The 12,170-nt window shown below is 38.2% G+C and overlaps 1 protein-coding gene across 1 annotated transcript; it reads right to left on the minus strand.

Annotated features, from left to right (window-relative positions):
- Positions 1-1,177: 1,177 nt before the first annotated feature.
- Positions 1,178-12,158, minus strand: Phum_PHUM596770 (uncharacterized protein; the record flags this gene model as incomplete). The annotated part of the gene is made up of 5 exons (XM_002432624.1): positions 1,178-1,212; positions 1,295-2,124; positions 2,221-3,601; positions 4,710-4,757; positions 4,913-12,158. The coding sequence occupies 5 exons, from the start codon at positions 12,156-12,158 to the stop codon at positions 1,178-1,180; spliced, it is 9,540 nt and encodes a 3,179-aa protein (XP_002432669.1).
- Between the last annotated feature and the right edge of the window lie 12 nt (positions 12,159-12,170).

The following is a 12,170-nucleotide window of genomic DNA, read 5'->3' on the forward strand; positions in this document are numbered from 1 at the left end:
CTCCCACTTTGACTAGGCTAGACGGATGCCTTGGGGGATCCCGAGATAGCCAGATTGAGTCCAAAAAGGGGAAAAATCGGCCCAAAAGTTACCGTGTTGAGAGTCGTGGGTTCTAATCCTGAGAGTGGGAGTTCAATTTCAGCTCGTCTAACAAGAACGGACATGAACCTAAATAAAGGTATAAGTGACCTAGAACCCTTTTGAGGCATTGGGGATGTTTCTTGTTCAAGGGGATGAAACTGGGTACTTGATCCAAATAGGGAAAATGCAGAGCTGCAACGTGAAAGGAAGACAGATGACTTGACTCACTCACTCTCTCTCTCTCTCTCTCTGGAAACTCGCAAACTGTGCGGAAAAGGCAGGAACGACGTTGGCAGCTCGGGTCTGTCTCTAGAGGGGTAAAAAGGGGAAGAAAAGGTACCGGGATCATCCTCGGGTAGAGCCCTGATGGTTCAGAAGGAGGTTGAGGCTGAAATGCAGGTTGCATTCGCCCCGCCCTTCGGGAATGAGTAGGAGTTTTAATCGGGTAGTAGCTTCGGCTGAGTCTCCCCACATTCTCCCTACTACCTACCGGACGGGGAGGTAAAAAAAGGGATCGGATCGACCACTCAAATTTTTTTTTTTTTTTTTTTTTTTTTTTTTTTATGATTTAAAATATAAGCTAAAGAACTCAAAAAAAAAAAAAAATTAAATTATTCTTACCGATAAAAATTTTTTAAATTCGACCCCTAATTAAATTTTTTTTTTTTTTTTTTTTAAACAACAGATAATTTCCATGGCTGTTTCTCGAAGATGGTATTGAGGAAAAATGATTTTTTTTTTACGATGAGATAAGGTTAATGGAAAGGGTAGTGGAGAGAGAATATGAGAAAAAGGAATCAAGTAAAAGGAAGTAATAGTAGTAAAAAGGAATATAAAACAGTAAAAGGAAAGGTTTTTTTTTCCAAATGTCGCGTTTTTTAACTTTAAAAAAAAATTTTTTTTTATTTTTCGCGGTAAAAATACCCGAAACCTTTGTCGGCAAATTCGGAATCGTCCGACTGAACGTTCAGACAATCGATTTCGCTCAAATTAAATTCATCATCATCATCATCATCATTTTCGCTCGCGCCTCGAATTCGAGAAAATTCCTCCGTCGGTTTCGTATAACGCGATATCAAATTCATTTTCGGCGGCATCATTCTCCATGATGAATCCGACGAATCGAATTGACTGTCGCTTAAAGACATCGAAGACGACGGCGACGAACGATTATTATTATTATTATTATTATGCGAATCGTAAAAAAGCAGACGACGACGATTTTCCGTATCTTTCGATACGCGATACGACGATTTTAAATTTGAAAGTATGTTTCCGCAACTTTGTGATTTTTTCCCTCCGCGAGGAGTTTTCATAACCGCCGAGCCACCGCCTTTACTAAACTTCATCGACGATTTATAATGATCGTCTTGCGGAAGTGACGTCAGAGATATGGATTCGAAAAGGGGTTTGAAATTATACGACGATGTTTTTTTCAATATCGATTTGGGTTTTTTAGGTTTCGTCAAATCTCTAAATTCTTTCTCGTAGGGCGTGTGAACGTAGATACGATTTATGAAAAGAGAGTTATCCGTTTTTGTATTTTCACCCACGTCAAACGAGTCCGTCGGAAAACGTCGTCTTTCCGTATCCGCTCGTCCGACGTCACGATTTTCTATCAAACATTCCATCGATTGTAATTTTTCGTATTTTTCCCGGGCCGTTTTCCTTTTCCGGTCGGAATTTAACGATTGCAACGATAACGTCATGGGTTTCGATAAAGCGGCGGAAGTAGTATCATTCAAATACGGTGACGCGTCGGCTCTTTGCCCGAAAACTTCCGAACATCTTCTATCGAACACGTGACTTTTAATGGCGGGTAATTTTTTTTCCCACCCGTTCCCACCACTCCAATTACTTATTTGTATTTGTGCTTTCGTCGGATCGATATCTCGAATCGATAAAACGATTCGAGGATTTTCAATATCTTCGCTATCTCCTCCCTCTTCCGATATTTCGAATATCGAACCTTTTGAATTTTTCGGGAGTCCGACTTTTCGCAAATCTAAAACGCTTTTCGACAACGCTTCGCTTTTCGAATCACTACGAAAATGAACGGCGTTCGTTTGTCGTTTGGATTTCGACGATTCGTCGTCGTCGTCGTCGTCGGCGGCGGGCACGACGAATTCAGGCGGTGACGTCATAAATTCCGATTTTAAATTTCCTAAACTTTTACTGGAGTGACGACGCGTTTTAAAAGAAGCCCCACCGTTTTCCATGAGCCAGGTATCGACGTCGCTCTGATTTAATTTTCTTATGAAATCATCGACGGACGAATAAAAAATTCTATCCTTTGGTTTTCCGTACGATTTTCCGCCATATTGAAAATTATTATTAAAACTTGAATCGTTTTCCTTTCTATAATAGTTGCAGTACGAATCGCACACGGGACTGTGAATTATGGCGTCGCGATACGAATTTTCATTTCCTTTTTTCGATAGTAAAAAAATCAACGAATCTAATTTATCGTTGTTTCCGGTTTGTGATTCCGGTTTTCCGGTTTTGCTCGTCGTAACGACCGTCACCGTTTTTTTTTTATAATGAGTGTATTCGATCACATCATCCGTCGGCGGTTTTGATTGCGTCACCCGAAAATTTTTCCCTACGTCATCGACGGATGTTTTTGATACTTTCTGAGGGGCGAAACCGGAAGTTGGATTAAAATCAGGTACGCGTCGATCGATGTTTGTTTTAGTGAAAATCACTTGCGATGTTTTTTCCGGTTCCGATTGACTCGTTCGGATCGGTTTTTTACGATCTTTCACGTCAGCGTCACCATCGCCGTCGATTCTGTGTAGTAATAAAATTTCTTCCATTTTTTTTATTTCCGCCGGAGTGAGTTTTTGTTTCCGTTTGTTTAAAATAACAACGTTACTGCTAGCGTCTGAACGAGGAGGTAACGCTTTCGATTGTTTTATCGTGTTTGTATAAGACGGAGGAATCGTTTCCGGTAAACGTTTTATTACACTTTCCGTTTTTCCCAAAATCGAATTCGGTGTTTTTATTTTTTTTCCTAACGACGACTCGTCTCGACGAACCGCGGTTTTATCCGCGATCATTTTATCCCGCGGCGACGATTTAAAAGCAGAAGACGTTTTGCTTTTTAAATTTTTAAATTCTTCGCAGGTTTCTTCTAATATTTTATCGAATTCTTGTTCGCTAGGTTCTAAAAGTTTTATGCTTGTATTATAATCGCTAACGGATAATATCCCTTGATTGACTAACATCCGTTCGAATTCATCCGATTGATAAAAATCAAATTTTGATTCGTCGTCACCGTCGCGACCGTCACCAGGATCACCCTCAACTTTTTCTAACTTTTTGCTAATATTCCCCCTATCCGACTTCGCGTCACCGTACGATTTCTCATCATTTTTTACCGTCGACGTTTTCACATTTGGAATTTGGGATTTCACAGGGGATTTTTCAAAGGATCGAGAGGATAAAAAGCGTGACATTGGATCTGTTGAATTTCGTTCCAGTGAATGGACACCGGGTAACCGTTGACGCTCTTCTAAATCTATACCAAAACATCAAAACAAATAATAATTTAATGGAATTATGCCTTAACCGTGACGTCATGACAATTTTCTTAATTAAAAAAAAACCTAATTTCCTCTTTCTTTCAACTTTCCTCTCCCCTCCCCCCTCTCCCTTCGAAAAACGAAATTATTTAAATTCAATTTACTTCCGGTTGCGTACGTCGGATATCATTATTCAATAAAAAAATCTATCAATAATAATAATAATAATAAATACTTAAGCACTTTATCGAAATTTTAATTCAATCGTTTACACGCACACGCACACACGCGTTCACGTGACCCTTTCATTCATTAATCAACAAAAACGCGTTGTTAATACACAAACAACATGGTGTCTCTCTCTCTCTCTCTCTCTCTAGCACGGTTTATTTTTTTCCGGTTTTAACTTCTTCCGGAAAGTTTTATACCTCGCACCTGTTTTACACAAACAATAATTTTAATCACAGGTACAACAACAACAACAACAACACAATTATCGCGACGCACAAAAAGCGTACAAAAGATTGCTCTGGTTAATAATAATCATAACGTGATAATGTTTTATTATGAGTTTTAAGCGTGTGTTAAACGTCCCCCCACGCGAACGTGGATACAACAACATAAAAAAAAAGTGCTTCGTTAATAATAATAATAATAAAATAAATCCGGGCGAACGAACGGTAAAAAAAAAAATTTCACGCGTTCCCGAATGCCAAAAAAAAATTTCCATTAAATCGATTCATCGATGGATCGATGGATCGATTTCGAGTTGTCATCACGTGGTGCGTTAATGATAATAACACGCACACATTTACACACACATTGACATGAATTGCACGCAATTGCTATTTCGTCTATTGCTCTATTGTTAATGATGATGATGTTGTTCAAGGTTCGTTAATAAAAACAATTTTTTTTTTTACGATGACACAAGAGCGGATATGGAAATGGCGGACAATGTGATAAATTACTGATTAGCTTTTTTTTTAAAAAAATTAATATGTATGCTAAAAATAATAATAATAATAAACTTTGAAGAAGAAAAGAAACAAAAAAAAAGAAGGCATGGAGAAAAAAATGGAAAAAAAATTATTTAAATCTTACCTTTCGTTTCGTAAACGTATTCTTCGCTTTGTCCTTTTTCACTCCAATCTGAAACAAAACAAAACCAAAAAAACCGTTTAGTATGATTTAAAGAACAGTGTTGCCAATTTGTTAATACAAAAAAACAACCGAACGTATCGGACACGTGCAAATAGTTATACGGGTGTAGTAGTAGTAGTAAAAAAATAAATACACCAACTGACCTGTATCGGATTTCGTCGAATCTCCATCTTTGCTATCGTATTGTTTACGCATCGTTTTTTCCGGTGTTACCAAACGAACGTCTAAAATGGGAGAAATGCGTTCTTCGTGAACGTGAGCGGGAGATGGTGACAAAGGTATTTTAGAAGGAGAAGAAGAAGAAGACATTTTGTTGGATTTGTTATTCGTGTCATGGTCCGGTTCTATTGTTATCGTCATGTCAAATTTTTTACACACGTCAGTTATGTCGGAAGAACGCTTTTTCATTTTCTGAGGCGAGGAGGAGGAGGAAGGTTGTTGTTGTTGTTGTTGTTGTTGTTTTTTGCTTATTTTCACGTTACCACCGACACTACCTTCCGCGTCCGACGGAGAACTCGGTAAAGCGACGGAATCACTCAACGACGAATCCGTCGTATCGATCATGGACGATTCACCTTCCGCGGTCACTTCCGGTTTTTTACTCGTATACTGCACGGTCGCGATCCTTTGCAAAACTTCGTTCGCGCTCGGTTGTTTGTACACGACTTCGAGCGGACCCGATTTTTCGAACGTTCGCGTGAATACTTCCGACGTTACGCGAAACACTCCGTTCGCACTTTTCGGACGTTTTAACGGGCTCGACGGAAGGGAGGATTGTCCGAAACCAGTTTCGATTTTACTAGGAGCCGAAGACACGAGTTTCGATCTAAGAGGACTCGGACCGCTCTGACGGCGTCCCTGTTCGGGTATGGATTGTAATAAAACGTTCAAAGGTTCCAAATTTCCGTCTTTGGTGGGTTGACAAGGTGGAGCGGATGCACTCCTCGATTCTGGTTCCGATGACGTATTGTCGGCAATACCCTTCTCGGTTTTATCTTCTTCTTTTTTGGGTTTTTCTTTTTCTTTTTTGACGTCACTTCTCGTCGCGGTCAAAGCAGAAGGTATTATTTTCGTAGCAGACGACGATGATATTTTCGTTAATTTTTTTTTATCGGGTTTCGGTATCATCGATTCGGATTTTTCCGCTGCCGTTCGTTTCTTCATCGGTGACGAGGGTGAATGTTCGATCGATGGTTTTTTCAAACGCGATTCCGTTTTATGTACTGTGACGTCATGAGTTTTATAAGGTTTCGTCGTTTGTTTTCCTGGAATTTTTTTAACGGTTTTCTCATCGGCGACTAGAGATTCTTTTTTCTTATCTTCTTTTCCAGTTTTTTCTTTAGGTTCTTTCAAACCTTTTTCTATCGTTCGATGATGTTCCGGAATGATTTTTGTTATTTTTACCGTTTGAACGATTTCTTTGGTTTGCTTTTCCAGTTTTCTCTCCGTTACTCTTTTCATTTTTCTCATTTTAGTTTCGTTGTTTTGTTCCGGTTGTTTTTTTAACGGATATTTTGCCAAATCGCTCGCGGACAAAAATATATCGTCTGATTTTCTCAAGTCCGATGATTTCACTCTTAGATTTTCCCTCGATGCTTTTATTGATGCCGATGTTGCTGATGATTCCGACGTACTTTTATGACGGCTCGAGTAGGCTATGGTTGTCGCCATGTAACCTTTCGTTTCTCCCGGTCTTATTTTTCTCGAAGGTGGTAATGGTTTCATTTCTTGTTCTTGCGGGATTTTCTTCGTCGCGACGATTGTCGTCGTACTCGTGATCCTTCTCGTTTTCGTCACACCCGTCGGATCGTTTTTAACACTTCTTCGATGTTTCTCCACGGAACTTTCTCTCTGTGACGATTCGGATAATGAATTATCCTTTTTGTTATCGTCCGATATCGATTCTTCTTTACTAATTTTTTTACGTATAGTTTTCGTTCTCGTTACGTCGGAAACTGTTTGCGTTTCCGGTTTTTTACGCATTATTCGACTTCCCATTTCTTTTTTCAAAATGTTTCGCGTATCTTTTTCAACTTTCTGCGGAAGTCTCGGTACTCTGGTTTTCTGCTTGGGCATTTCATCAGATGACAATTTACCATCGGTTTTTTCTTTATCGTCGATCGTGGTATCTTTTTGTACCAAAGATGGTTTTTTCCCGCCAATTTTTTTTGTTTTTATAACTTCCGTTTGTGACTTATGAGTTGTTGTTGTTGTCGTCGCGGTTTTCGATATCGGTTTTCGTCTTGCGTAAGTTTTGTCATCGACATCGAAATACGATTTTCTATAGGATGGTACGAGGGAGATTTTTTCAACATGCGGTTTTTGATATTCCGGTACTTTTTTCCTTTTTGAAATTTCCGTAACCGGTTCCGAAACGGTCACTTCTAAAATATCATTTTTCATGACGATGTCTTTTTGCGAAACTTCTTTAAATTTTACCGTTTCTTCAATCGGTGGTTTTACCGCCACAAATGAATGAGGATGTTTCAAAGAAGTAAAAGTTTGCTTTCTTCTTTCTCTCATATTATTAAAAATCGGTTTGGTATCCGATTCCGAATCTGGTTCCACGACCTCAAATCTGTCATCCGTTTTTGAATCTCCTTCAAGTGAATCTTTCGACGTCGTCATCATGTCAACATCCGTGGGTTTTAACGAATCGTAAAATTTCATTTGACCGTCGGATATTCCTTCCAAAGAATCCATTGTTGAATGTGCGCTTTGCGTCGGTAAATTATCCAAAGAATCTTCGAGCAAGGATTCTTTCGAATCGACTTTTTTAATTTCTAAAGAATCCATTTCCGATCTTTTCGAACTTTCTTTATCTTGCATTAGTGAATCCGGCGGTTCTAGCGACGTGTTTAATGAATCTTTAGAATTTAATGATTCATCTTCTCCTTCTTCTTCTTCTTCTTCCTCCTCCACGAAATCTTCTTCTTCCACTTTTTCTTCATCTTCATCTTCCTCTTCTTCGTATTCTTCATATTCTTCTTCTCTTTGCGACGCACTCGATTCTTTATATTCCGATTCATCAGAATATGTATAATTTGATTGTAATGAAGTTCCTGATTCTAACGAATCCAATTGATCGTGACCGAAACCATCACGAGTTTCCGGTTTTACCGGTATCGGAAGAGATCTCGTGGGTTGTTGTTGTTGTGGTTGTTGCTGTTGCTTCGACAAAGTATGTAATATTTTATCTTGTTTTCCATCGTCGTATGATTTATCAGATTCCGACGTGGTTTTAGTACGAGGTGACGATGATGATTCTTTTCCGTCACTTTTGACTTTTCTATGAAATTTTCTTTCCGGTTTTTCTTCTTCCGACGACGATGAATATTTTTTCGTTTTAACCGTACCTTTTCCTACCGTATCCGCCGTCGCACGTTTCATTTTTTTAGGCAATTCTTTACTTTCGTTAATTGGTTTTTTATGTTTGATGGTTTTGAATAGTGGTTCCGTCGTTGTCGAATCGATCGGACTATCCTTTTCAACAACCGTTTTTTTATTATCGTCTGCCGTCTTTGGTAATGTTGTTTCTTTTGATTCTGTGTCAAGGTCACTCGTATCTAAATCCGTCGTTTTGTCTTTTGTTATGTCGTCACGTGTTACTTCCTCTGGTCCCGTGGGTTCTCTTGTTTTTTCATCGGTCAAACTTTTTTTAACGGATTCGAGTTTTTCGACGGTAGATAATTTCGTTTCGATTTCTTTTACCGGTTCAACTATTTCCGTTTTGTCTACTTTATCGTCTTCCGTGACTTTATCAGGAGACTTCGTTACGTCAGTTGGTTTCGTTTGAACAGGTTCTGTTTTGTTTTTGTCTTCTTTTGTCTCTTTTTCCGTTTCACCAATTTTATCCGGTTCGGTAAATTTATTTGGGTCCATTTTTTGAAGTTTCGATAAAACGTCGCCATCTTTATCATCGACACCATCGGTGGTGGGAGTGGGAAGTTTTTGATCGCTTTTTTCTTGAGGCTTTATTGGAAGTTCTTGTGATGGCTCCTCTCTTATCTCTTCGGGTTTTATTTCATTTTTCGTAACCTTTTTCACATCTGGTTTTTTTGTTGGAATGTATGGCATGACGTAGTATATTTCCGAGAATAAAAATAATTCCGTTGTTTTTATTATGTTACTACCGTATATTTCTTCCGTCGGATGTTTCTCCAAATCCTGTTGTATCATTATTTCTTCTTTATTTAAACCTTCATCCGGTACTGAAGGCGTAATGTTTTCGTCGACAGGAGCGGCTTCATCAAATGTTTTTTCATTTTCACCATCCGATTTATCATCACAAAGTTTAGGCTCTTCGACCCTTTCGGTTTCGTTGAAAATTCGTTTTACGGATAATTCTTTCACTTCCATAGGATCATCAACCTTTTTCTTATCCTTTAAAATATTATCAAAATCGTGCTTATCTTTTTCGAATTTTTTCGATGATAACGGAGATTTCAAAAGTTGACGAGGTGACAAGTGAGGTGACAATTTTGATTCTTTATCGAAAATATCTTGTTCGTCCTCTTCAAATGACCAAGCTGGACTGGCTAAAAATCTCGCAGATTTATGTATAAAACATTTTATTCCAGTTAAACCCGGTTCAGAAAATTCATCGGTTTTACCTTTTTCTACATTTGGAAGACATAAAGAATCACTAGCATCCTCGAATTCATCATCATCATCAACACCGTAAGAAAATTTAGGACGAATTTTATTATACATTTCCTCGTAAGGAAGTTTCTTTGATAAACTATCAGTCAAAGGTTTCATTTTATTGCCTTTTGTTGGTGATTCTGGTTCCGACGGAGATTTCATGTCTTTCAATGGTTTTAATTTATCACGTTTTGTTGGTAATTCCGGTTCATCAGGAGTTATCATATCAGTCAAAGGTTTCAATTTATCTCGTTTAGTTGGTGATTCTGGTTCCGACGGTGATTTCATGTCTTTCAAAGGTTTTATTTTGTCCTCTCCTAACATCGATTTAGGTTCATCTGGTGTTTTCATATCAGTCAAAGGTTTCAATTTATCACGTTTAGTTGGTGATTCCGGTTCTGCTGGAGATTTCAAGTCTTTCAAAGGTTTTATTTTGTACTCTCCTAACATCGATTTAGGTTCATCTGGTGTTTTCATATCAGTCAAAGGTTTCAATTTGTCCCGTTTAGTTGGTGATTCCGGTTCTGCTGGAGATTTCATATCAGTCAAAGGTTTTAAATTGTCCCGTTTAGTTGGTGATTCTGGTTCTGCTGGAGATTTCAAGTCTTTCAAAGGTTTTATTTTGTCCTCTCCTAACATCGATTTAGGTTCATCTGGTGTTTTCATATCAGTCAAAGGTTTTAATTTATCACGTTTTGTTGGTGATTCCGGTTCTGCTGGAGTTTTCAAATCTTTCAAAGGTTTTAAATTGTCCTCTCCTAACATCGATTTAGGTTCATCTGGTGTTTTCATATCAGTCAAAGGTTTCAATTTATCACGTTTAGTTGGTGATTCCGGTTCTGCTGGAGATTTCATATCAGTCAAAGGTTTTAATTTGTCCCGTTTAGTTGGTGATTCTGGTTCTGCTGGAGATTTCAAGTCTTTCAAAGGTTTTATTTTGTCCTCTCCTAACATCGATTTAGGTTCATCAGGAGTTTTCATATCAGTCAAAGGTTTCAATTTGTCCCGTTTAGTTGGTGATTCTGGTTGCGACGGAGATGTCATATCAGTCAAAGGTTTCAATTTATCGCGTTTAGTTGGTGATTCCGGTTCCGACGGAGATTTCATGTCTTTCAAAGGTTTTATTTTGTCCTCTCCTAACATCGATTTAGGTTCATCTGGTGTTTTCATATCAGTCAAAGGTTTCAATTTGTCCCGTTTAGTTGGTGATTCTGGTTGAAACGGAGATTTCATATCAGTCAAAGGTTTCAATTTATCGCGTTTAGTTGGTGATTCCGGTTCTGCTGGAGATTTCATATCAGTCAAAGGTTTCAATTTGTCCCGTTTAGTTGGTGATTCTGGTTCTGCTGGAGATTTCAAGTCTTTCAAAGGTTTTATTTTGTCCTCTCCTAACATCGATTTAGGTTCATCAGGAGTTTTCATATCAGTCAAAGGTTTCAATTTGTCCCGCTTAGTTGGTGATTCTGGTTCCGACGGAGATTTCATATCAGTCAAAGGTTTCAATTTATCCCGTTTAGTTGGTGATTCCGGTTCTGCTGGAGATTTCATGTCTTTCAAAGGTTTTATTTTGTCCTCTCCTAACATCGATTTAGGTTCATCTGGAGTTTTCATATCAGTCAAAGGTTTCAATTTGTCCCGTTTAGTTGGTGATTCTGGTTCTGCTGGAGATTTCAAGTCTTTCAAAGGTTTTATTTTGTCCTCTCCTAACATCGATTTAGGTTCATCTGGTGTTTTCATATCAGTCAAAGGTTTTAATTTATCACGTTTTGTTGGTGATTCCGGTTCTGCTGGAGTTTTCAAATCTTTCAAAGGTTTTAAATTGTCCTCTCCTAAGGGCGATTTGGGTTCATCAGGAGTTTTCATATCAGTCAAAGGTTTTAATTTGTCCCGTTTAGTTGGTGATTCTGGTTCTGCTGGAGATTTCATGTCTTTCAAAGGTTTTAATTTGTCTTCTTTTAATAGCAATTTAGGTTCATCTTGAGTTTTCATATCAGTCAAAGGTTTTATTTTGTTTTCTCCTAAGGGCGATTTAGGTTCATCTGGAGTTTTCATATCAGTCATAGGTTTTAATTTATCCCGTTTAGTTGGTGATTCCGGTTCTGCTGGAGATTTCGTGTCTTTCAAAGGTTTCAATTTGTCCTCTCCTAACATCGATTTAGGTTCATCTGCTGTTTTCATATCAGTCAAAGGTTTTAATTTGTCCTCTCCTAAGGGCGATTTAGGTTCATCTGGAGTTTTCATATCAGTCAAAGGTTTTAATTTGTCCCGTTTAGTTGGTGATTCCGGTTCGTCAGGAGTTTTCATATCAGTCAAAGGTTTCAATTTATCCCGTTTAGTTGGTGATTCTGGTTCATCTGGAGTTTTCATATCAGTCAAAGGTTTTAATTTGTCGTCTTTTAATAGCGATTTAGGTTCATCTGGAGTTTTCATATCAGTCAAAGGTTTCAATTTATCCCGTTTAGTTGGTGATTCTGGTTCATCTGGAGTTTTCAAATCTTTCAAAGGTTTTATTTTGTCCTCTCCTAACATCGATTTAGGTTCATCTGGTGTTTTCATATCAGTCAAAGGTTTCAATTTATCCCGTTTAGTTGGTGATTCTGGTTCATCTGGAGTTTTCATATCAGTCAAAGGTTTTAATTTGTCGTCTTTTAATAGCGATTTAGGTTCATCTGGAGTTTTCATATCAGTCAAAGGTTTCAATTTGTCCCGCTTAGTTGGTGATTCTGGTTCATCTGGAGTTTTCATATCAGTCAAAGG

The sequence above is a fragment of the Pediculus humanus genome, genomic scaffold, assembly GCF_000006295.1.
Source record: "Pediculus humanus corporis 1103172108315 genomic scaffold, whole genome shotgun sequence".
NCBI classification, from domain to species: Eukaryota; Metazoa; Arthropoda; class Insecta; order Psocodea; family Pediculidae; genus Pediculus; species Pediculus humanus.